This window comes from Marmota marmota, unplaced genomic scaffold, assembly GCF_001458135.2.
Source record: "Marmota marmota marmota unplaced genomic scaffold, marMar, whole genome shotgun sequence".
Taxonomy (NCBI): Eukaryota; Metazoa; Chordata; class Mammalia; order Rodentia; family Sciuridae; genus Marmota; species Marmota marmota.
Genome location: NW_026000206.1, coordinates 331,819 through 357,547, shown reverse-complemented (window position 1 = coordinate 357,547; position 25,729 = coordinate 331,819). Strand labels below are relative to the sequence as shown.

The following is a 25,729-nucleotide window of genomic DNA, read 5'->3' as shown; positions in this document are numbered from 1 at the left end:
CAACTGGAGTTTTAAAATGGAGTTGCTTAGGCTCAGGCCTAAGGCCATCCTTACACCCTTCCAGTCTGGATATCTACTGAGTTCACTTTTGGTCCCACATAGAAGCATCCATCTCCCCATTCCCCCGTCCATCCATGCAGTGTCCACTGTTCCTTCTTCCATTCATCCAGTTGACATTGAGGGTCAGAGATGAAGTAAGACATTGCCCTGCCCCACTGAGCAGAGACTGTGGGAGGGAGGCCAGGTGGACATCTTGGAACCATGTGTGCGGTGATTTGGTAGAGCCCTACCAGATACTGGGTGCAGCTGGGCAGGAGCTGCAAGGTTGCTGAATATAATTCTTGAAAACTATTCATCTAGGTAGTGTTTCCTTACCTCTCCCAGCAATTGCCTGGACACATAGAGGCCCAAGTGGGAGGCCCACAAATCAGTGTATGAACCTGTGGTAAAGAGAGAGAAAGTGAACTAACTGCCCATTGACCATCTGGGATAGCAGTGACTCAGGATTTACTATCTGGGGAAACCCAGCTGCCCCTGTTCTCCTGCTGGGGCATCTCATCTCCTGGACTGTCCAGGAGGCAGGAAGGGTAACTAGAAGGTGCTGCCTGGTGTCGGGGATCTGATGCAGCGCCCCCATTCAGACTGAGCCTGGTGTTGTGGTTTCTGCCATGGTGAGTACTCATTTCCGTAATTATTATTTAGCATTTGGAGAGTGGTTATTTTACACTCAGTGTTCTTCATAGTGAGAGGGTCTCCTGTTCATGCCAATAAAATTTCCATTTACTCTGGACATCAACCATGGTGATTAAAAAAATAAAGCCCATAAATTATTTACTGAAATGGAGGCTCAGCTTACGGTAATAATGCATTAGTTCAGCTAGCCGTGACGCCTGTTAGAGGGTCATAAAAGATTTTTTATTTTCCTTCTTAAAAGACATTTGCAAGTAACCTACACATGACCTTGAACTGATCAATTTTCAGAGATGGCACTGGGAGGAGGGTGCATCAGGAGAGAAATAGAGAGGGCTTTTTCTCAATCAGCCTGATTTTAGACAGTGAGGCAAATGCCTGTCCTCTTATAGCCTGCAGGGGAAGAAAAATGAGGAAAAAATGTGTGTGTGTAATTTTTAAAATAAGGACCAGACCTTAAAAATCCTTTAGAAATGGGTATTTCTTTGATAGATACATAAATCTGAAAGCTGTCGAGAAAGACCCTTTGGAGAGTCGAGCCTGTCGCTATTGTTGAGACCACCTGTCACTTTCACATAAGTCTGGAGCTCCGTAGAATAAAGCCAGCCCAATGGTTCTGTCTTCATCTTTAAAGAATGTTGCATTTATGGAGCAGGATCGATCTGTGTATCTCAAAGCCTACGATGCTGCTCACGGCCATTTGCTGACTAATGTCTCCGGAGGAGGAGAGCAGCGAGTTTGTGAATTATGGCTGTCTTTGAGGTTCCCTTAGCAAGGCTATTTTTTTATTTCAAGAACGTCTGCTTTGATTAAAGCCATTAGAGCTGGAAGCAAATAAAAATGTGTTTGAACAGTACATGTCTTGCATTTTATAGCAGGAACCCAGATGAAGCCTACGTTTTAATTCTTGTTCCATTAAAGCAAGTGAGGAGGATTCAATTACCAAGTTAAACTAGGTCCCCCTCAAATGCCTGGTTTGGGGTTCTAAGAAGCCCCGTGGTAGGACACTTGTTCGAGTGATTGTTTTATTTATTTATCCTGTGCATTGCTTCAAAATATATATATATTTATTTATTTATATCCTCTTTTTTTCTTTTTTCTTTTGCTGCAAATGTTAGTTTTAAGATGACGTGGTTTAAAAATGACATTTTAAAATTCATTTTTAAAATGAATGTGTTAGGACAGGAGGGTTCAAGGTTTATGAGCAAACCTGTGAACACTTTGATCAACTTGTTTTTTGAAAAAAAAAATTTTTTTTGTAGTTGTAGATGGACAGAATGCCCCCTTTATTTTATTTGTTTATTTTTATGTGGTGCTGAGGATTGAACCCAGTGCCTCATGCATGCTAGGCAGGTGCTCTACCACTGAGCTACAGCCCCAGCCCTGATCAACTTATTTTTATATTCATTAACCTTAAAGAGATCATCTGCACACTATGAGACTGAAGTGGTATTAAATTATCTAATAGCAAAGGAGACCTGACAATTCATTTCTAGTTATTGGAAAGTTCCGGGGTTGCTTCCCTTCCGCTTAACTTAGTTTTGTGGCTAATGATTTGCACTCTTGAAACCGTCAGCATATTTCTAATTCTGTGAAACCGTAGACTCACTCTGTGTTCTGGATGTCCTGGTAACTCAGTGCTTGACAAGGAAGGAGCTCTGGGTGGTCTTTATGCACTCTACCTGGAGTGGTGGAGTAGGTTTTCTTCAGTGTCCCGGATCCTTGGGCTCTGCCCTTGACCACATTTCCTGATAAAGCATTTTCCTTTCATCTGCCATTTAGCAGTCTCTCTTCCCTGTTTCTGCAGCTGGGGCCTGAAATTTCTTTTCTTCTGCTTCCTTTCTTTCTTGCAAACCTGCAATATAAAAACCTGTATTCAGGTTGAGCTTTTGGCTTCTCGTATGTTCCCAGTGTGCCCCAGTTGACCTGTGTATACTGGGAACTTGCATAGGTGGAAGTAGCCTGGGGCAGATGTTATTGTACTAGTTTTACAGAGGCAGAGTGAACAGGGCCACAGTAAGGGTACCTGGACTTTCTTACTGTGGGTAATGGCTGTGCAGTACTGAAGGGGGCGTGTGATGCCCGTCCTCCGTTAGCTCAGGTAGCCAGAGATGAATAGATCACACTCCACTGACCTTCTCAGGCTTAGTCCTAAGGCATGCAAGATCTCAAGCCTTGTTGGGATCATTAGCACACCAGGATTAATAAACTTTCCACTGTTGCTCTTCAGGGGATAAGGTTGGATTTTCACCTTGAAGTTTTCCCTACCACTTTGACATTCTAAATGGCAAAGTAGAGATATCAGTTGAAAACAAATGTGTCTCTGCCGCCTTTGTATATTGCTGTGCTGGGTCGGTAGGCATTAACTGATAATTATCTTTAGCTTGGACTATGTGCAGATGTGGATGTGCCCAGTAACACAAGTATCTATGAAAACCTTTCTCCTCCATTCCTTCTCAGCAGATCAGTTTTAAATCATTGAATAATGTAGATGAATTTTAATTTCTGATGAAAGAAGTCCATGAAGTTCAGCTGCCTCCAGGCCTGGCGAGTAATCAGCAAGTCAAATGATTTGTTTAGTACTTCCCCGGATGCAGTGGGGGAGGGAGATATGGGGAGAAGAGCAGCAACAACAAAAATCCTTGATTCTTGCCCTCAAAGTCCCCTGGAGTCCCCTGGGGGCCCGAGGCACATGTTCAGTGTGTGGCTGGACCCACGCTATTTTGCAAGTCAGTGGGATGACCCAGACCAGCTTGGAGAAGGGCTGAGTGACAGGATAATTAGAACCGAGCTGCAGCAGGGTGGAGGGCCTGCCGGTGGATAATAGCTTGTTTGCTAATTGCCAACACCAGATTTTCTGGGCTATTAGACATTTGGTTTCTTCCAAGACCTTCTGTGCAAATGTGGACGCATGGCCGCAGGCCTTCCAGGTAGCAGGTGGAGAGAGGGCAGCTCCTGGGCCTGGATGGCGTCTCTCCAAGGGCTGTCTGAGGGGCCTTGGGCAGGAAGGAACTGTCATGAACAGGTGGAAGGATCACCCAGCTGGGACTCTAAGTGGAGAGGCAGCGTTCACCCAGCTTTTATGGAAGGTGGGACCCTTGTGCTGGGAGATCAGCGAAGATGGTGGAGTTAGCAGGCTGGTGGAGGAAAAGAGCTGACTTCTCCACGCTCTTTTGAGATCCCTGGGCCATGGAAGCTAATAGAAATGGGAAATGGCTTTCCCTCCCAGAGGAGCAAATTGTTTTTCTTGTTTAAAAAAAAAACATTTTTTACTATGATAAAGTATATGTAACAAAACTTACCATTTTGACCATTTTTAACTGTACAGTTCAGTGGCAGGAATGATATTCTCAATGTTGTGCAACCTTCACTGCTATTTATTTCTAAAACTTTTCATCACCCCAATCAGTACCTTTGTGCTCATTAAGCAATAACTCTCCATTCTTCCTCCCTCCGGTTCTGGTAACCTCTAATCTACTTTGTGTCTTTACAAATTTGTCTATTAAAGATATTAAACATAAGTGAAATTATATAGTATTTGTCCTTTTGTGTCCAGCGTATTTCACTTAGCATGTTTTCTGGTTCATTCATGTTGCAGCATGTATAAGAATGTCATTCCTTTTTTAAAGGAATAGCCGAATACTATTCCTTTGTATGCACATACCACCTTTTATTTATCCATTTATCTCTTCATAGACACTTGGGTTGTTTCTATCTTCTGATTATTGTAAATATTGCTGTAGTGAACATTCACACATAAGTACCTCTTTGAGTCCCTGTTTTCAATTACTTTGGGGAGATACCTAGGGGTAGGATTACTGAATTATAGTACTTCTATATTTGACTTTTTAAGAAACCACCAAACCGTTTTCCACGCTGTACCATTTTACATTCTCACTAGCAATGCATAGAGTTCCATTTTTTTTTCACATGTTTTCCTACGCTTGTCCTTAAAGAATTGTCAACTTAGCGGGTGTGGAGTGGTATCTCATTGTAGTTTTGATTTGCATTATTTATCCAATGAGTAATGACATTCAGCATGTTTTCATAAGCCTCCTGACCATTTGTATGTCTTCTCTGAGAAATATCTATTCAACCTCTGTCATCTCGTGGCTCTCACAGAGCTGGAGCTGAGCCTCATGGGGAGGAGAGCGATCATGAGCTTGCAGAGAGGGGAGGCAGCTGTGCAGACTCCAAGTCTCACATTCGCTCTCACCATTGCTCTGTCCCTGGGCTGTTGGGTACTCACTGTAATGATGCTGTTTGAGTTCCAACCCAATTGAAAGAGATTTTGCAGGAGCCTGAGATTAATGCAAAGTGATTCTGCAGAAGAGGCAGATAGAGCTGCTCCTGTGCTCCCTCAGAAGCAGCCATGCCTTTCCAAGTCACCTCGAGCCCTCCTATCAGGTATTAGGCTATGCATTAAATGGAGGGGGACATGCCAAGCCCTGTGTGGCTCCTGGGATTCATAGGTGCAGTGTCCAGCCTTTGGAGGACTTAACAGCATCTCCTGCTTGGGGGGGTTGGGTGGCACAGTGAGAAGCCTGGTAGTCACTGGGAGAAAAGGGACAGGGACATCTCACTGGGTCAAGTTCTAATACCAAACCCAAAGGGGTGCTGGTGTGGACTTGGAACCCCTGCCTTCCTGGCTGGGATCGGGCCCTGCTTTCAAGCAGCCCAGAGCCTGAGGAGCAAAACCATGCGGGCCTCACTCCTGTCCCCGGGCCAGCCTGTGCCACGTCTAAGGGAGGACTTTATCTTTCCTTTCAGAAACGGCTCCCACCTCTGCATATTCATCTCCAGCCCGGAGTCTTGGGGACACAGGAATAACGCCTCTGTCCCCTTCCCATATCGTGGTAAGAAGTGCGTGCATGTGTGCATGCGCCCGTGCGTGTGAGCTGGCTACCTTTTCCTTCTGCATCTGCTCTCACTGTTCAGGCCCCTGGGCAGCCCCGCATGTTCACTGGGTGGAGATCAAATCCCAGGTACTGGCCATGGGAGCCCTGCCAAGCGCCTTCCCCACTCGGGGCCTAGAAAGGCTTTCCACCTGTGGCCCATGCTTCCAGAGCTGAGGGCCTGGGGGAGTGGCACCAGCAGGCAGGCTGGGCGCAGCTCTTTAAAGGCCAGTTCCAGCCACCACAGGCACCTGCCGGGAAGGAAGCGAATCAGTGAAACGCAGTGGCTTTGCCCTCTGCCGTTCCCTGCCTGCTTCTCACTGTGCCACCCAACCCCACCAAGCCTGAGGCTGAGGTATTGCTTCTGCAACAGTTTGCCCAGGAGAGAACGTGGGAGCAGGGTTTCGCACTAGCCATTGCTCCCACCCTGCCCTGCACTTTAAGGGTGGTCCTTGTGGGGCTGCTGTAAAGAGGGGCATCCACGCAGCCAGTGCAATCAAGCACCCAAGGAAAGCGTGGCTTTGCATGAGCTGCACAGCTCACAAGGACCCTGCTGAGAAGAGCTTTGGAGCTTGGTAGTGGGTGTCAACCTGTCCTGGTTTCCTGGAACTGTCCCCCTGTTGCACAAAGTCCTGCATCCTGGAAAGTCCCTCAGTCCTAGCAATGGTGAGGTTGGTCACCTGTGGCCAGGTCCTGTGGTTTCCAAACTCTGCACACTGAGGGTTCCTTGTAGAAGCTTCAGGTTGGTGGAGAGGAGGGTAGGGGACGGGGCAGGGGACGGGGCCAGTGGTTAGGTGGGTATTGTTCTCACCTCCTGCTTCAACCAACACACCAGCTTTGAAATGTGCTGGCTTTTATAATTTGGAGTTGTGTGGGAGTTAAAAGAAAGAAAGTCTACATTGCTTTTAAAAAAAAAGAACATCTGCCCAAATGACTTGACAGATGAGGAAAGGCTCTGACAGATGAAGGCATGGGCATGGCAGGGTCACGTGGTTGGCATTTTGCAGGATCAGGTAGGGTCCTGGGTGTGCCCAGCCTGTTCAGGTGCATGAAATGCTGGCACAGATGGAGAGATCACTGGGAGGCATGAAGGGCACAGCTGGCAGAGTGCTCGGGGTGGTCACTGGAGGTCTGCACAGGAACGTGGAGGGCAGCGGGGGAGACCGTGTCAAACCAGAGAGCTACTGGGCTTCTGCTCCATGGTAGTACTTCCATAATTAGCCCCAGTCATGCAGGGTTGATGAGCTGCAAGCAGTGCCCTGCCCAGGTGTCCTGTCCCCACTCGGGCACCTCTGTCTCCCCAAACCACTCAAGTGGGGCTGAGGCTGGCCTGCCCTGTCCCCAGGGCTGCCACGTGGCAGACTTGAGCAGGAATGTGGAAGCCCTTCTGCCCGCAGTGAGTTCACAGCTGGGCTGGGTGGAACTGCCCTCCCCAAAGCCAGGCCTGGCCCGGGCACAGAGCCTCACTTGTATCTACAGAATGATGCCGACCCCAACGTCTCGGAACAGCAGACGTTTCTTGTGGTGGTGGCCATCGACTTTGGGACCACATCCAGCGGCTATGCCTACAGCTTCACCAAGGAGCCAGAATGCATTCACGTGATGAGGTGAGTGCTGTGGGTGGGGCAGGCTTGAGCGGCACCAGGGGCAGGGCAGTCAATGGGCAGGTGAATGGCACTTAGGAGGAGGACCCTGGATTCTAGCCCAGATCCACTGCCCCACTTTGAGCAAGCCATTTCTGACCCACAGGCCTCCAGCGCCTGTCTCTGAAGCATTGGTTTAATACTGATGTAGTTGGTCAGGGAGGGACCGTGCACTGTGCTTGAAGCCTGGCCAGGTGACTCTAGGGTATGGCCTGTTGAGAGGAGCTGACCTACACAGCCTCTGTGATGGAGGAGGTCCAGGTGCTGGCTCAGCCAGATGTTGGATTGAACCAGCTAAACCTCAGTTTCCTTATCTATCTATGAAATGGCAATAGCAATGGCGCCTGTGAATTTGCCTCCTGCAAATGAGATTTCCTATCAAGTACTCAGCATGCAGAGAAGTACCAGCTCTTTCAGGTGACAGTATCACAAGAGCTGAAGGCACAGGCCCAGGAGGAAATAGGAGGGGTGAATCTCAGCCAAGTGGCCCTAAAGGCAGAGTAACCCTGGCCTCCTGGACACTCTGTGCCAGATCACCCCCACCCTGCCCTCCATGATGCATGGAGCAACCCGGCAGCCCTCACACCACCCAACCCTGGAAACCAATGTCCACTAGGACTCTGGTTTGTCCTGGCACCAATGTTGGCTCTCTCAGTGGTAATCTTTGACCCTCTTGTAGACTCTGTGGCCCCTCAAAACTTTGGAAGCCTGGGATTTATCATCCTAATTTTCCATCTAGGAGAGGGTTTGAGTTTCATTATAAATGGTTTTGATTTTCCTTTAACTGGTTAATTGTGAAATTTATGCATCACCCCCAGAGTAAGATTTTTAGGTGGTTTTATGACATGCAGTGTAAAACACTAGCCTACTAGGTTTGGCTTATCATTCTCTTGACAACCAGATGTGGTTCAGCCTGAGGCCCTGTCCTTATAAAAAACTCCAGAGGCCCTTGGGTGCCTGGGTGTCATCTCATTAGGAAATAATGAAAAGCCAGTTCTACTAGACCACATAGCGCTCAGCGGCCCCTAGGATTCCATCTCTGGCAGGATCTGTGCTGCTTTCCCAGATGGAAAATAATGCCAATCAATGTTTGTCTGCTTCCAAATGTTATTTCCACAGGAGAGTCAGGCAGTGAAAATAGAAAAGAAAGAGTGAAAAGGCATTTTATTTGCCTGAAGGAGCACTGAGGACCATCACTGTGGCTCAGGCCTTTAGAGATGCATCTTTGTTATTGTAGAGTCCTTGGAGGAGGTTGGTTCTGCTCGAATTTTATTTCAGTCAGAACATATTAACATAACCATGATACAGACTGATAAAGGTAGGAATGAGGAATGTAATATTTTGCATTTAAATAGGAATGAAGGAATCAAAATTTGAAGGGAAAAGCTCACGGGGTCATTACTGAAAATGTCACTGTTGATAGTAATGACAAGTCCATTTGTGAAAAGTGGCGTATAGAGCTGCTGCTTGGCATGAGAATCATCCCCGAGTCTCCATGCAGTCACCTCGGGGACTTTGGCTCCTGGAGTGGAAGGCTGCATCCTGATGGAGCTTGGCTGGGAAACTGGCCAGGGATGGTTCCAGAGCCATCGGGGCAGCAAATCTCGCTGGAGGTCGGCACTCCATCTGGGCACCGTGGCCCAACTGATGCTCAGTGGTGCCGTGCAGGGAGCAGGTTTAAGCTCAGCCAGGGGCGTAGCCACCTCCCCAGGGGGCCAGGGGAGCGCCCCATTTCCCCTCTGTGCTGAGTCTCCACCTGAGGCTGCTCCCAGGGTCGCGTGGAAGGGAGCAAGCTGCCTGGGACCTGGCAGCCCTGGCTTCTGTGCAGTGAAGAGAGGAAGCGTGAGTCACCTGCCCTCTCCATCCCACTTCCCTGTCTCTCCTTTCTTTCTGGTGACAGAGGAAGGAAGCTTCTCTGGGGTTCAGCCTACTCCTGCTCTGCTCCACCACCTGAGTCTGTCTTCTGCCTTTCTTTTGGCTCCGCCTTAGTGGCCCTTTCCCTCCTCGATGTTCCCATCCCATCTTGTCACCCTGGCTGTCACTGATCTGTGAGGTTCATTTCCTGCCAGTATCTCTCCCATGAACTCTGGGGTTTTATTCTCCACCCCTCCCTCCAGGAGTTCAACACCCTGCCCTTCCCTCCAGCTCCCCTGGCCTGGCTCTCAGCTCTTGTCTGTGCCCTCTCCTCTGGGCTCCTGAGCTTGCGGACTTAAGGGTGCCCGGGCTCCTGCTCACGGCCATGCCCAGTTGGCTCACTTCTCCCTCTGGGCGGGTTTGGCACTCCTCTGCCCCGACCTCTCTCTTCCTGTGGCTTCCAGGCCAGGTCTCACTCTGCATCTGCCCGCTGGCTGCCTATCCGCCCTCTTTAGTTCAGTTTGCCCTCGTGAACAGCAGCTCTGATTCTGTCACACTCTGATCTAAGACCTTTGGTGGCTCCCCATTATTCACGGATTTTCCTAAGTCCTTAGGGTCCTCCCCAGCCCGGGGCCACCACTTTCCCAGTCTCATTTCTCGCTTTTCCAGCTACACAGTCGCTCTTCTCATTTACACACGTTGCCCACTCCTGACCTGTTCACCGCCAGCAGCCAGGACGGTCCTTCTTCCCTTTGAGATCCAGTCTTCCTTAGCTTCTCCCATGCCCCTGAGTCCTGCACACTTTCCTGGCCACATGGCCACATGGGCACTTGTTCCTTCTCTGATCTCCTCAGACCACTTCTCTGGTCCCCTCATTTCCATCTAAGAGGGCTGGCACTTATATATTTTTTTCAAAGAGGATTCAAGCCAACCGGATGCTGTTGAGTGCTTACAGATTAACCCCCAACCCCTGCAAAATCCAAAACAAATTACCTACCTACCTGAGTTATTTGAAGGCAGAACATAAATTTTCTGTCCCTGTGTCACCAGCACGTGGCACAGAGTAGCTCCTCAATAAGTGCTGAGTGAGAGAGTGAAGTTAGAATGTGTTATTGAGCAGGAACGTGGCAATTGCCCCTTCCCCTTCTAACTGAAATCCTGTCTCTGGCCACGGCCAGGCACCTGGACCAGAGTGTACCTACACCTTCACATCTATGACAGCTATGCATACAGTGGGTGCTTACTCAGTGCTGCCTGAACTGGAATTTTCAAAGGCCTCATAACCTCTGCCTTTCCTTGGTGGCAGGCGATGGGAGGGAGGCGATCCTGGGGTGTCCAACCAGAAGACCCCGACCACCATCTTGTTGACCCCTGAGAGGAAGTTCCACAGCTTTGGATACGCTGCCAGGGACTTCTACCATGACCTGGATCCCACCGAGGCCAAGCAGTGGCTGTATCTGGAGAAGTTCAAGATGAAGCTGCACACCACAGGGGTGAGAGAGTTCTCCTCAGGATCCAGCCCTGGGGGGTGGGATGTGTCCCAGCCCAGGGGCCCTCAGGTTTCTCCACAACAGAAATTAAGGTCCATTTACCTTGAACACATGACACTTTTTGTGGGACACATTGCTTTCTGGTGTCCATTGGTCAGAGAGACATTCATAATATTGAACTACTCATTTGTCTTGGAAACTGGTCAGTCAGAGGGAACCCTGGCTGTAGGTTGGGTACAGGATGCTGGCCCCCCTTCTGTCCCAGGAGTCCCCCCTTCAGTGGTTGGGTTGTTGGGAGATCAGGAGCTCCTCTCTGCACAGGGAGCAGCACAGGGAGGGCACCTCAGGGGCTGAGAACATCTGGGGTTCATGGCAGTGGCTATTAACTAATCAGTTTGGAAGAAACAACCAGTAACAGCTGACAAATCAACCCTCAGTGTGGGGAAGGAGGAGCTCAGGACACCAACTCCCAATAACAGGAGGCTCACATGCCAGGCTGTGGCCTCACTTCTGTTCCCAGAAAGCCAGTTCGGTAATGGACGTTGGAGCTCGAAGCTTAATAGGAAGCTGGAGTTGTTTTCAATTTGAGCATTTTCATCCCATAAACTCTCTTCAACTCCCAGGACTTGGAGATGCAGAGAGTGATAAGGTTTGAGACCCCGGACCCCAGGTCCAGGCAGCCTGGGTTTAACTGCTGCCTCTCGTACCTTCAAGAGGTTTAATACAAGTTACTTAACCTGCCTGTGCCTCATTCAACTTCATCTGTAAAATGGAGACGATGACAGCACCTTCCGTGCTCGTGGGGGAATTGTAAGGATTAAAGGAATGAAGATGCAGAAATCTCTCAGAACAGTGCCCTGGACAGGGTAGGGCCTAGTCCAGGGCTCCTCCCATTAAGCACCACTTTCCTTTGTCAGCCGGCAAATGTTTGCAGCTGTCAAAACAAATGTCAATGGGAGACTCAGCAGCCAGCACCCTGCCTTCCAAGGTTCTGTGAGCACCTTACCGTGGGTCTCCATCTGATGCAGATGGACTCTGGCTGGAAGTGACTCCTCCCATTTCTCCTGATGGGATTTGATGCTGAATGTCAGGGACTGTACAGCCGGAGGCAGTGTACTGTTGACTTCAAGTTCATTTTTTTTTTTTTAAGTTCAGAGCTGTGGCTTCCTGGTGCTCTGGCCTTCCTGAGCCTGGGGGCCAAAGGCTGGGTTATCTTTGCTAAGCACCAAGAGAGGGAGGTGGCAGGTGGGACAAGAATGTGCAGACGTCAACACCAGGACAGTTTTGTACCCGCTGCTGCTTCTCTCTTCAAAGGCGGAGCATAGTCACCCAGCCTACACCAATTCAGAGGTCCCCGGATTGTTTCCTGGCATTAATGAGCCTATTGGCCCGGGGCTTCCTCCTGGTTTTTGCTCCACTCTCTGCCCATCCTCTGCCCCACAGCCCCACAGACGCTTTTCTCATCATTTTTAAAATAACCTCTGTCCACCTGGCATCTGGGCTCCATGGAGCAGTCTCCATCCAAGGACCGTGTGCAGCAGCTGCTTTGGCTTCTGGCAGAGAACTGCAGGCAGCCATATTGCGCTCCCAGTGGATTAGACAGGGCAGACCTTAAAACAGGAGCTCTTCTATTTTGGTAGCTTGGTTGGCAGCTAATCAGGGAGCGAGAGCTTCATGTCTGTTTAGAGTCATGCGTGGCAGTGAGTTGACATGAATTAGGCCTCCACTAGGGGGCCTCTGATGGTGACCATGTGTGACCACATATGGAAATAGTATGTAAATCGCACCAGGCGTGGTGTCTGCTGCCCATTTTCTCTTCCCAGCCTCTGCTATTGCCCTGAAACCCCCAGATGGTCCAGGGAGAAAGAGGGAGGGAGGGACGTTGGGGCCTATAGGGAACAACCGGAGCCTCTTACACAGTAAAGGGACAGTGCTGCCAGGCCCCTTTGGGGGACCACACCATCCGAGTGTACCTTGTCAAATGGGGAAACATATACATGGCTCGCCAGGATTGTCCAGATCTCCAAGCATCAGTTCCCAAAGTCAGAGGTGTATCTCTCCTTTGTCTCATTATTGTTTCATTCCTTTTCCCCCCACCAGGACCTCACCATGGATACAGACCTGACAGCAGCAAATGGCAAGAAAGTCAAAGCCCTTGAAATCTTTGCTTACGCCCTGCAGTACTTTAAGGAGCAGGCGCTGAAGGTAGGGTGGCGGTTGATGCCTGTCAGAGCATGTTAGGCTCCATCTCCAGGTTGATGCACCTGCCTGCGAGGAAGAGGCGCAGCCTGGAGGGAGAGAGCGCAGGCTCTGGATTCAGAACAGCAGGGTGCAGCCTCAGACGTTGCTGGTTAGGGAGGGGACTGGCATGCCTGACCAGAATGAACTCTAGTAGAATGAATCTGCCGACGTGGAGAGCCTGAGAAAGCACTTCCACCAAGCAGTCTGGTTACGAATCCTGCTGTCATGATGGAGAGCAGATGGTGGAGGAACCTGACATAATAAGATCCTCCATGTTGGTGTCTTTGCTTTGCTTTTTTTTATGGAGGAGGGCGGCAGTGCTGGGAATTGAACCCAGGGCTTTGTGCCTGCTAGGCAAGTGCTCCATCACTGAGCCACACCCCCAGCCTGCCTGCCTTTGCTGTCCACGCTCTCTCCAGCCACTGTGGAGCAAAGGGCTCCTCTCAGCCTCCCAGACAGCCCAGAGAAGCCCATCCCTCATGTTCTGAGCCCTTTTCCTGTGCAAAGAGTTTAAATTGGCCTGCGCGGTGACTGGTCCAACACATCAGCCGGCTCCCCTGCTTTTCAAAGCCCCACGAGGTCCTGCAAAGAAACAAAACGTAATCATAAAAAAATGGCTGTTTTATGTTGACCAAGGGCAGGGGTGTTTTAAAAATCATGTTTACTGAATGTACTTAACACTACTAGTCGGTACACTTAAAAATGGTTAAGATGGTAAATATTATGGCACATATATTTTTACCACAATTTTTTAAATTAGGACTTTTCAGTAAACAGCAAAAAAATTGTTTACTGATCAAAGAGGAAGTGAGTTCAGTGGGTCAAACAGGGATAACTATTCGAAACAATAGGGAATATCAGACACCCTCAGGAAAAGTAATTTCTTTCTTTCTTTCTTTTTTTTTTTTAAACCAGCCTGTTAATCTTGTGTCCCCAGAGCTGACTTTGATACAGAAGTGCCTTAGTGTGTGTTTAGGTTTGATCTCAGATTGGTCTGGTAAATGCGGCAGTGGGAAGGGGAAGGAAGGAAGGATCTAGCATTGATCAGAGGCTGTCTTCAGGCCAGGCATTCCACAAACTTTTCTCAGTTTTGCTGCGGGTTTGTTTTATTCTCCCCATTTTGCAGATGAGAATACGAGTCTGAGATCTCCAACAGCGACTTATCTGTGGTGGCCAGGTGGAAAAATCTCTGATGCTTTGGCCATACCATTTATCTTCATGGGTCCCCCTGATGCAAAATAACCTTAACTGAAAGTAGAAGGCCGCGTGGTCCTTAGTTAGGTCATGTCATTCGCACCCTTCCTGTTTGGACAGGAAAGTTCCCCTCATATGCTGGGCTTGCAGAAGGTAGATGACACCCTCAATAGAGGCTGCCACCAGTAGTGCTCCTGTGGGTCCAGCGCTGCTGTTCTAGACATGAGATGACATGTGACAATTTAGTTAAGACCTTGGCCTTTAGAGTCAAGGTAGACCTGGGTCTGGGTCTAAATTTTGGCTCTGCCACTTTCTAGCTGTGCAGTGGTCACAGGAATTGAGTTTGTCCAAGTCTCAGCATTCCCATCCAGGAAAGGGGCACAGTTAGTATCCCTTCCTATGTGGGTTCTTGCAGAAATAAGGCCCTCAAAGTGCTCAAAGGGACTGACACATAGTAAGCCCTCAGTAAGTGCAGTTCTCAATCCTCCAACAACCCATAAGTATTATTATCACCCTTGTATAGACACGAGAACTGAGGCCTGGGAGGTTGTCATTTGTCCAATGTCCAAAGACTAAGAAGTGACCAAAGGGATTTCCCTCTGACCACCTCCCTCATTTCTGAGTGACATTCAGTGAGCTCTCTTCTTGCTGAATATTCAAAAAAACAGACTCTTGCCCCACTGACCCTGGAAAGTTGCAGAGGCTAGATTCCTGGGAAGTCCCTGGTGGGAGCTGGATTCTCAATGAAGCCTCTGGAGGTGTGCTCTCGGACCCACACTGCCACCTAACCCATGGCATGTGTCTCCCTGACTTTAGGAGCTGAGTGACCAGGCGGGTTCGGAATTTGAGAACTCGGATGTCAGATGGGTCATCACGGTGCCTGCTATCTGGAAACAGCCGGCCAAGCAGTTCATGAGACAAGCTGCTTACCAGGTGAGGGCGGGGGCCGGGCAGGTGGGACGGCAGCAGAAGGACCCAGGATGCTCATGGTGGTGACTGTAGCCCTGCTCAGGTATCACCCAGTATTCACAGGCCTCCAAGGGGACAGAGAGGAGGCTATGGGAAGGGACTTGAAGGGTCCCGGGGCCTGGGACAACTCTCTACATCCTAAGAGTCAGTTTTCTGAGTCTTCAACCTCAGGCCCAGCTGGTACCCATCACCAAGGCAGCAGGTGTCCCTGAGCCTCCATCACACCTCTTAGGAGACATCCTGACCACATTTCGCAGGGGGATATTCTGACGTGGTTTGTGGCCATGTGTATGAGCCTTTCTATTCAAAACCCCCACAGAGTCTGAGCATAGTGAAGCGGTCGTGGAGCCCTAGTGTGGCACCCTGGGTTGGACACTCAGGGGCCTACTCCTCGCAGCATCCAGAACATCCTTGCCAACCGTCAAGGGTGGGGAGCACCCCTCCAGCACGCGCTCCCCTTTCCCGGCTGCTTCCTCCTCTTCCCTTCCTTTGGGAATCTGGCTCCCTGAATGGATCTGCCAAAAATAGATTTGTTTTCATAGGCATGAGAGGAAAGGGTGGAGGTTCCAGAAAAAGGCCATTTCTTTAAGATGGAAAGGGGGAAGGAGCCATCTAGCTGTTCACAAAAGCCCTCACCAAAGATGGGGCAGTGGGACACGGCCGTTGTGAAGATGCTGCCCAGTGCTCAGAGCTTTCCTCGGGAAGGAGATTCAGGATTCAGGGCTTTGACTCACATTTCCCAGGCCACAGGAAAACTTGAGCAACAAGTTTGTGACCTGATAAAGGGTCAAATCGTATTTTTAGCCTGATTAAGAAAAAAGAGGGGCAGTTCCTGGTCAGTTCACCAGGGCAGGTCATCCTAGGATGACCTCTCTCAATGGGTGAGGCCCACACTGGAGAGCCTGAGGAGGAAACCAGGCCCCGGGAGGGGCTTCGGAATAAAAATGTCCCTCAGAAAGAAAAGGGCCAGCAGCTCCCATCAGGGACAGCTGTCCAGCATTGTGAACTTGCTTTCTGAAGCCCAGAGGCACCCTGTAGGCAGGGCCTGACTTTTCCATACTGGGGGACATTTTCTGGGCCAGTATTCTTGCTGTTTAGGCTTTAACTCTTTATGATTTTGCTTTGATACTTGTGTGCAGTTTACGATGGCCCAGTGGATTTAAAGATGGCAGAGATCATTCTTGCCAAATCATCAGTTTATTCATTAGACACACCTACAGGCCTCTGTGTGCCTGGACTGTGGCAGGCCTTTGGTTCATCTCCTGCCTAGACAGGTCCCTGTGCTCAGGTTGCTCATGGAGGAGCAGTTTGGGGCTACAAGGGGTGCATTAGGGGCATGGTTGTTTTGTGGACTTATAGGTGGTCTCTTCAGCTTGTCTTCTGAAGAGTTCCAGGGTAGAACCAAGTCAGGCTTGCTACATCACTCCATGCTATACCACCCCGCCATTATTATATAGATAAAAAAGATACTATACCTATACCGTGAGAGTGAATTTTATGGGTCAGCTTGACCAGGCCAGTGAAATGCTCAGCTCTCTGGCTAAAATTATATTCTGGGGGTTCCTAGGAGGGTGTTTTAGATGAATTTGACATTTAAATGGCTACACTGAATAGAGCAGATGACCCTCCCTTGCGTGGCTAGGTGTCCTCCAACCCACTGAAGGAATGAGTAGGGCAGAGGACTGACCCTCCACTGAGTGGGGAAAAAAGCCTTCTGCATGTGTTTGAGCTGGGACGCTGGGTTTTTTCCCTGCCTGTGGACTGAAACTGAAATGTGGCTCTTCCTGGGCCTCCAATCTGTGGCCTCTGGATATAGGATCTACGCCATTGGATCCCCTGGGGCTCCAGCTTGCTGACTGCAGATCTTGGGACTTGTCAGACTATAACTGTGAGCCAAATCCTTCCAGTCTTTTTTTTTTTTAATATTTATTTTTTAGTTGTAGTTGGACACAATATTTTTATTTTATTTTTATGGGGTACTTTGGATCGAACCCAGGGCCTTGCACTGCTAAGCAAGTGCTCTACCGCTGAGCCACAATCCCAGCCCCCAATCAGCCTCTTTGTATGTATCTCTACATCCTCCTGGTTCTGTCTCTCTGGAGAACCTGGCTAATACAACACCTGAACAAAACCCATAGTCCTCAGCCCAGCGACTACTGAGCATGTTCAAAGGGCATCCATCTGCCCACAGAGCATCCCACCAGACTGACTTCATGCATGAGAACCTGAAGAATGAGGTAGGATGGGAGGGCTGTCAGGGCAGCTGGGGGACTAGGCACCTCCACTCTGCTTGGGTGGGCAATGTGGAGATCTTTCAGGCTTATGGAGGCTTCCCAGGTACAAGTTCATGACACAGTCACATAGGGCTGGGCTTCACCTCCCACCTGCCAGGTGGAGGGGAAAGAGGGGCAGAGTAGACCTGGGATGGCCCTCTGCTCACTATCCTCTGGTCTGGATAGTGAGTCACATCTTTGCCCATGAGGCCTGCAGAGCCATGCACGCAGGTATATTTCATCTATGGGACTCCCCGGACTTGTCTGGTCTCAGTGCTTCTTGAAGAAATGAGTCAAACCTCAATCTTTTATAATCCACAGACTCAGGATCTGTATAGACTTTTGGAGAGCATTGGTGACAAGATGGTAGTGGAAAGAACAGCCGATCCCCCTTCCAAGGCCTTTGGGAAAGATCTGGAACCAGGAAAGAGTTCTACTGGACTGATCTAGATTTTTCTAAAGGCATCTTGCCTAAAATGTCTAACTGTAGAAGGTTCCAGAAACCTGTTAAATAAATGATGTTCCCATATGTACGATGATCTCATCTAACATGGAGACGCAGCTTGCATTTGCCTCCCAGTCTGAACAAGCTGCATGAGAAACAGTCCTACCAGGGGACAGAAGTGCGTCACACCCACTGGTGGTGCAGCTGTAGCCCTCTTTAGCCTGATGACAGGCCAGCAGAGCACTTACCAGTTCTGGCCGTTTTTCTCAGCTATGGACACAGTCTCTTGGCGGATCTTCCTGGCAGATTGCAGAGGAGGAGGGCTGTGGAGCTGAGCAGTCGGGGTAAACACCCACTTCCGCGGGCTCCCCAGGGCCTTCCCCTGCTGAGTGGAGCTCTTGATCACAAAGCAAGGCTCTGAAAAGCTAATATGAGGAGGCTGCTCTTGCTGGCCCAGATTCCCGGAGGAGTCAGTGGGGGTAGCAGGTAGCAGGCTCCCGGTTCAGGCACTTTGTAGGATTCCCAGGTTGTGCCTGTGGAACGTGTGTGTTCAGCAGAGGTAAGGGTCAGAAAAGTGCAGAAGAGAGGCTGGCTAGAGGGCTGGTCGATTCATTGCCTTTTCAGCTGCCTTCTGAGCACCTACTATGTGCTACAGGGCGAGGAGGCCTGACCGATGCCCTTAGAAAAGGCACTGTCTGTGTAGGTGGGGACAGGATCTGTGAAGTGTGCGGCCAGGGCCCCTGTGGAGGGATACCTCACAGTGGACGAGGAGCAGTGTGGTACCAGTTCCAAAGGCAGAATCAGTGAAGAGCATGTTCTGCTCCAGCTGACCTGGCCTGATCTCAGGCAAACAGAGCCATGGGTCTCCAGAGGGCCGCGGTTGTGAGTGGCTGCAAGAAACAAAAGTTTTCAGAGTCTGGCCCGTTCCCTCCTGTTCTTGGAATCTTAAGTGAGTCTGGGACTCCTCCTGGGGAGATGGAATTTGTGCAGAACCAGCTGCCTGCCCCGCCCCCACCCTGCAGCTCTCCTCTGTGGCACTGCAGGAGTTTGTTGGTGGGAACAAGGTCCCTCTGCTGGGAAGTGTGACAGGGGGTGCTTGCTTTGTTTGGTCACCCAGACACTGAACAGCCCCTTTCTGATCTTGCTGCTTGCTCCCCTCTGGAGTGGGCTCCTCTTTACCCCTTGTCTGTATCTTCTCCCAGATGCAGTGAGGAACCCCTGTAAGGAAATGTGTCACAACTATTGCCATGGAAGCCAGGCCAGACCAGCTGGGGAGGGACAGGACAGATGAAAGGTGCCCCCTGCAGGTCCATGCAGTGCTGTTTGGGGTAGACTGGGGTTAGCTTGGTATCTCTTTTTGATATTAGGATATGGGAGCGTCCCAACTGCCCTGCTGGGTTGTCACCTGCACACCCAGACACCCTCCTGTTGTGTCATTTCACTCGAGGCACTTCATGCCTCTGGACTTCTTGATTTGATTTTCCATGGAAAGATTTTTCCCATCTAAGTCGGACGGAGTTCCCGCTTGGAATCTCAGGAGCAGGGCAGGCAGAGGAACCAGGAGTTCACATGTAGCTCCTTCTACCTCCTGTCCCCTTCTGTCACAGCGCAGGCCCTCTCTAGGTTGATATCCCAGACAGACTAACAGTAATGTGGCCTTTGAGTCAGCAGGGTCTTTGCCTGTGTCTTTTAACACTGAGTCTCTGGGCTGCACCATGGGGCTCTGTCCCCACAGTCCTCACTGCCCCTCTGCCTAGTTTATTTTCTAGTCTCAACTTAGCCAGAGACTGTGATCCATGCAGGCCCAGCTGTTCCTTGGCAGCCGATCTTCCCTATTCCCCATCCGTGCTGGGAAGCTGGCCTCCTGCTCTTCCAGGAGGCCCTTGACGCACCAGATGCAAGAATGGAAACTTCAAGGCATGAGCTGTCCCTTAGAAGGGTTCCTTCTGGTCTTATTTTGGATTTCTTCTTCTGGGACCCTGAGACCCAAGAATTCAAGGTTTCTTGGTGGCACTGCACATGTGTGACCCACACCCTGTTTCCTTGGGCCCCTTAACTTTCAACCATCTTTGTGCTAAAAGGATGTCTAATGTGACCCTGGGAGAAGGTGAAGCTGGAGAATGGAGACTTTTAATTGCTTCAACAAATAATGGAAAAATCTCTTCATGCCTTAGTCAGTGGCCTGTTGACCAGTGTCACGTAAGGGTGGCCCTGGCCTCTTCCACCACTGGACCAGGCTGATGGGCCTCCGTCTTCCTATGTGGATCCTGAGCAGCAGGGGTTGGAGGCTCCCTGTGGATGGTGTAGGACTTAGGTGTGGCTCCCATCTGGTTTTATAAAGCCTGACTTCCAGAAGGGGCTCTGCCACTTGTGAGACATTGATATTTACAGAGTGATTTTCTGTCACCAACCTACTGGTAATACCTCCTTAGGACACCATCGACGACATTTCCTTGTGGGTGTAGTTGTAATGGAGAACTTCTGACAGCCCATTCAGGCAGTGAGTCATCTGATACTGTCCCAGAGTCATTGGTGAAACACGGTGCCTCAGAAACGTCGAGGAAGGAGTGTGAGAGGCACGGGAGAGTTTTGTCACAGTGCCAGGGTTGGCTGGGGACCTGTAACTAGAGGCACTAAGAGCAGGAGAGCCAGTAGCAATTTAAAGAGCCTAGTCTGCAGGTCTCATGTTATGGGTTGCATCTGGAATGCCCCAAAGCTCAGGTGTTGAATACTGGGTCCCCAGGATGGCGATATCCAGAGGTGGGGATTTTGGGAAGTGATTGGATGATGACCTCATTTGGTGGACTAATAATTTGAATGGACTACTGGGTGCTGGTGGAAACTGTAGGCAGGAAGAGCTTGGGTCACTGGGGGGGGGGGTGTCCTTGAAGACTATATCATGTCCCTGGCCTCAACTTCCCACCTCTGCTGCTGGGCTGCCATGAGCTAACAGCTTCCCTCCACCACACCCTTCTGCCCTACTGTTCATCCCCCCTCAGACTCAATGCAACAGAACTGACTGACCATGGAGCAAAACCTCTGGAACCAAGATAAATCTTTCCTCCTTTAAGTTGTTCTTGTTTAGTTTTTTATCACAACAAAACGCTGATTAATATTACTCAAGACCCCAGCCTGTGCTGGTGCCACCATTTAAGGGTTGGACACCTTCCAGCAGGACTGTGCTGTTTTAACACTGAAAGTCTCATGTCCCAGGAAATCCCTTTATTCTGGCACACTGGGACAGCTGGTCCCCTACTGCTCTGGGCCTTGGTCTTTGTACGTTAAGTGAAGGAGGTGGACAGAGTCTCCGAAGGCCTGTCACATTTCTGATGTTCTACCTGAATCTGCTTGTTCCTTGCTCTTGATGGACCCTCCTAAGCCCCTATAACCATGGCTCTAGGCCAGCTCCTCCTGAGGAGAGGTTTTTCATGCAGGCACGACATTAGGAAAACTTCCATGCCTGGTCCATGAGAAGAATCCACTAAACCTTGAGGGTCTGGTGTAGAAGAGGGTTGCAGAAAGGGGCTTCCTCCCAAGTGGATGTGGCACGAGGGCAGGTGTCCTTGGAAACATCAACAAAGCAGCACAGTGGTAATGGGAACCATGTGTGCTCTGTCCCTCCTGTTGGTGGCCAAGGAAACCCCGTGCACCTGAACAGCCTCCACTGTGGACCTCCTGCTCCAGCTCAGGGCCGTAGGAGGGGCAGGGATCTGGTTACAGGCCCAGGCCCATTTCTCTGAGCACCTTCAGAAAGGTGGTCCTGGGGCTTCATGGCTGGCCCTTCTTAGGACCTGGAAGGGGCTTGACTGGGACGGGTCACGTGTCACAGAACTGAAGCATTTCTGCCTCCTGGAGGCCAGGATCCCAAATGCAGATGGAGACCACAGATGAGAATTTGGGGACCAAATTTTCACCACTATATTTGATATGTATATGTAATATAAACTATGAAAAGAATAAAGGCTTTGATAAGATACTTGGGATGACTTCCCATATTTAGAAAATGAGGGACTCCTTGGGGTTCCAGGAGGGGCTTCCTCAACCAGGAGTGACTGCTTATACATTTCCCCAAGCAGGCAAATGGCAGGAGCCTCCCAGTGCTCCACAGAGAGCAGATCAGATGCCTGTACAAGTCAGATGCTCGCCTAGCTGAGGTCTACAAGGTGGGGTCTGCTGTACTGCCCACTATAACCCGGGAACAGATCACCTGCCTCTGACCTGGGATGATTTTCAAAGTTTGGAGACTTTTGTAACTCTGTCTTTCCCACTTGGTATAGAACCCCATCTGCATCCTACAGCCCAGAGACACCCCGCCTCCTCCCTGGTACTTCTCAACTCTGGGTCAATCAAGGCCCAAGTGCAAGAGGTCCCATGGTCAGAGCCTTGTGTTTCTTGAGGGTGCTTGTACAATTTCTTTAGCCACCCTGAAGTGTTTGGGGCTCAGTATGCCAAAGTCTGCGTGGGACTGTCCCAAACATGCAGAGCGTGGGTGTCCCTTCCTTGGGAGTGTCAGACCAAGGAGACATCAACAAAGCAGCACAGTGATGACAGGAACCATGTATGCTCTGTCCCTCCTGTGGGCGGCATGGTGTCTCTGAGCCAGCCTGCCCAGGGAGCCCTGGTCCTAGCCTCAGCTTCTGTCTTCCAGGCAGGCCTGGCCTCTCCTGAGAACTCGGAGCAGCTCATCATTGCCTTGGAGCCTGAGGCCGCCTCCATCTACTGCCGGAAGCTGCGTCTGCACCAGATGATTGAGCTGAGCGGCAAGGCGGCGGTCAATGGGTACAGCGCCAGTGACACAGTAGGAGCGGGGTTTGCACAGGGTACCTCTGCTCTCTCTCTCCCTCCCTCCCCCCGCCCCCGGGTGTTTCTCTACCTCTGATGATGTTGGAGGCACTTAATGCCATAAGGAAGGATCAAGATACCTTAGGAGGAGGCTGGCTTTAAGCCTCTTTGTGTCAGCCTCCCTTCCTGGCCTCTTGGAGGACTAAGCAATGGTCACCTGGCATATCACCCATAAGTGCCTGGAGGGGCTTCGTCAAGGACCTGAAGGTAGCCAGAGAGTTGTTCATCAAGCCCGGGCCTCATGCTCTCTAGGCAAACTCTCTACCACTGAGTCACACCCCCAACCCTCAGCTTTCTAGCCCTGGATCTTTCTTGCCTACTAGCTGATTCTCCCTCTAATCCCAGTTTCCTGTTATTATTTCCTCCGTTAAGACTGTCCATTTATTTCTGACTCACTCAGCGGGGCTGCTTTCTGGGTGATGAGCTCATTGTGTGTCTTAGCGGAGGTTAGAATACAGATGGAATGGGCCGACCTCCTGACCCAGGCGATGCTCACTTAGCTGTGGGAAGAACACCCACTTGGGGAGGCTCAGGGTGAGTATTTGGAGGAAGTTTCCTTTTTAATAGTTATTTTTCAACTAGTTACCTGCATCCAAGTGGGTCACAATCTTGGTCCCCAGAACTGTTTTCCCTGGTGTCCAGGGCTCTATGGGTCTCTCAGGGCTTCAGCGTTTGCAGACAGACTAGGTCAGGGACAAAGCACCACATGAGCATGGGTGCCAGTGGATTCCTGGGCTCCAGAGTTGTAGGCTCTGCTTTATTCCCAGATGAGGACCAGGAAGCCTGCGTCTGTGTCCCAAGGCCCTGGCCTCTGCTGACTCTGAGAAGATACACATTCCTGCCCCTGCATATGGGGGTCTTTTCCAGGCTGCTCCTCTTCCTCTTCACAGGGGCAACTGCCCTGGGGGGTCACCTCTTTGCATTTGAATCCCTGGAGTTAGGAGTCTATAAACCTCAGCCAGGAGGCTGTAGTAGGTCTGTTTGTCATCAGGCTACTGCCACAGCCTGCTAGGGCTGTGTGATAGTGCCTTAGAGCCGATTTCCCCAGAAATAATGAAACAGGCTTCACTTTAAATCCTAGGCCTGGATTACCCCTAGTCATGCTGTAGCTCCCCAGGGAAAGTCGAGGCTGGCCTTACAGCTCACTAAGTCAAACACGGTAGCACTTACATACTTGGGACATCATGTACTTGTTTAGGTTTCCTTCTTTATTGTTTTCATTGGAAAAAGGGGGAAAGACTGAGCTTATATCTTACATGTAAATTCTCAGTTGTTCATGAAAAGAAATTCATGTCAGGATCAGCTGATTCTGGCATAGCTCTTCTTATGTACTCAGTGAATAGAACACATTTTGGGGGGAATCTGATTTTTGATCATAGCATTCCCCAAGAGCTCAGTTTTGTGTTTCTTCTTCTTTAACAAATCACATCTCCCCCACAGGGCTCTGTGTCTGTGTCCTGTGGCTCGTGGAATGTGCTGCTGTCTCTGTGTGCTCAGAGGGCTTTCTAGATTTTGAAATCCTCAAATTTTTGGACACCACACTTCCGAGGGGCCCTAAGGCAGGGGATTTGGTGTCAGCCTTGCTTTACAACTGGGAAGCCTCTCCCAGAAGGAGGGGGTGCTGCAGCAGAGCACTTAATCAGGATGCCCGAGGTGCTTGGAGGCTCCCTTGTGAAGGGGGTCCAGTTAGGCCCCGAGGAGTAGAGCTGACACGCGGCTCCCTGAACGCAAGGTTTGCCATTGGTGCTGTTTTATTGTAAGGATGAGATCAATAAAGGACACCGTTGTCTCCCCACCCCCCACACACACACACAAATAGTGGGCTTAATCTGCCTGAAAGAAATAGGATAATTTTTTGAGAGCTCAGTACGTGTTCTGTTCACCTCACTTGGCTGTTTTCATGAAGGCCATCATATGTGTCATCTAGACTGTCTCAGACAGCAGATGCCCACTGCAAGGTCTGTAACAGAGGTTCATCCCAAGGAACAGGAAAGAAGCCCTGAGTTTGGGGGCCCTCCTGGGACACTTCCCACTCCAATCTAACCTAGGCCTTGAGCACTTGGAGTCGGCAGAGCTGACGGGGCATCTGAAGTTCTGATCCCCACAGAAACTGTTTTGCAAACACTGTGCTCCTTGCAGAAAGAGGATTGCGGGCCAAGGGTGCTGTATTGGGTAACCAGCAACCAAGGGCAATCCAAAGACAGCAGCACCAGCTCAGGGACTAAAAAAACATCCAAACAACAACATGGTGGTGGGGATGGGTGGCAGAGCCTTCTTCCTGGTCTAACTCAATCATGGTAGTTGTCATTTGATGAGCACCAGGTTTCATAGTAGGTGCTTTGCCTTCATTATCACCTACTATATGCCAACAAGGAACTGAGGCCAACTATCAACATCCCCTCTTTATGGATGAGGAAACTGCAGCTCAGAGGAGTTAAGTGATTTGCCCCAACTCCCGCCTTGGCTGTGTCCTTTCACAGTGTCTTTCTCATTTCTAACATCTCATTATTCTGCTTAATCAAATGTCCCTGTAAATCATGAGTGTGTCAGGGTCTGTGGGTTCATTTTGAGCTGCAAGACAAGAGTTGCAAGTTCCTTCACCTCACCTGACCTGGTTTCCTCATCTGAACATAGGACAGTGGTTTGTACTCTATCCTTCTCATACCCCAGCAGCCCAAGCCACACTGTGGACTCAAGCAGAGGTTGTCCCCAGGATTCGTGAGCAAGTGCCAGGACAGGCAGAGTTCAGATGCCACCTTGTGGCTGAAGCACCACCTTGTGGCTGAAAAGCATACTGGCTTCAACAGTGTCAGGAAAGGGCTCAATTCATTTACCTGGGATCCAGATGACATACCCCACTTTCCTTTGTATTGGACAAAGTTCCTTGATGTGAAGTTGTTTAACTGAGCTCACTGCAGCCTAATTGGCTCAGGGCTTCCTCCCTGGGGCAGTAAAGCTGGGACATTGATTTTATTAACCCAGTCCCCAAAAAATGTCACCAGAGGAAGGGAAAGTCATCAGGGTGAGATTTCAGCTAGGCACAGGCCAAAGCTGGCCAGGAGATGAAGAGATGAAGGCTGGTGTAAAGAACCACCTTCTCTTAGAGGAACTGGCTTTGTGATTCCGAATGCTGTGTTTATTAATTGTTTTGATCACCTATAAGTAGACGTGCCATTCCTGAGCCTCCTCCTCG

The 25,729-nt window shown here is 50.0% G+C and overlaps 1 protein-coding gene across 7 annotated transcripts in view; it reads left to right on the top strand.

The window, feature by feature from the left end:
• The window catches only part of Hspa12a (heat shock protein family A (Hsp70) member 12A), a 149,546-nt gene that overhangs the window by 112,427 nt on the left and 11,390 nt on the right, over positions 1-25,729 (top strand). For 5 of the 7 annotated variants that reach the window (XM_048791272.1, XM_048791270.1, XM_048791274.1 and 2 more), the window contains 6 exons: positions 5,461-5,546; positions 7,065-7,192; positions 10,389-10,575; positions 12,673-12,777; positions 14,824-14,940; positions 22,343-22,514. In XM_048791272.1, coding sequence (XP_048647229.1) covers positions 5,461-5,546; positions 7,065-7,192; positions 10,389-10,575; positions 12,673-12,777; positions 14,824-14,940; positions 22,343-22,514 — 795 coding nt within the window. Of the gene's footprint in view, positions 1-4,987; positions 5,098-5,460; positions 5,547-7,064; positions 7,193-10,388; positions 10,576-12,672; positions 12,778-14,823; positions 14,941-22,342; positions 22,515-25,729 lie in introns of those variants that run through there. The other 2 variants (XM_048791271.1, XM_048791275.1) reach the window with 2 other exon arrangements.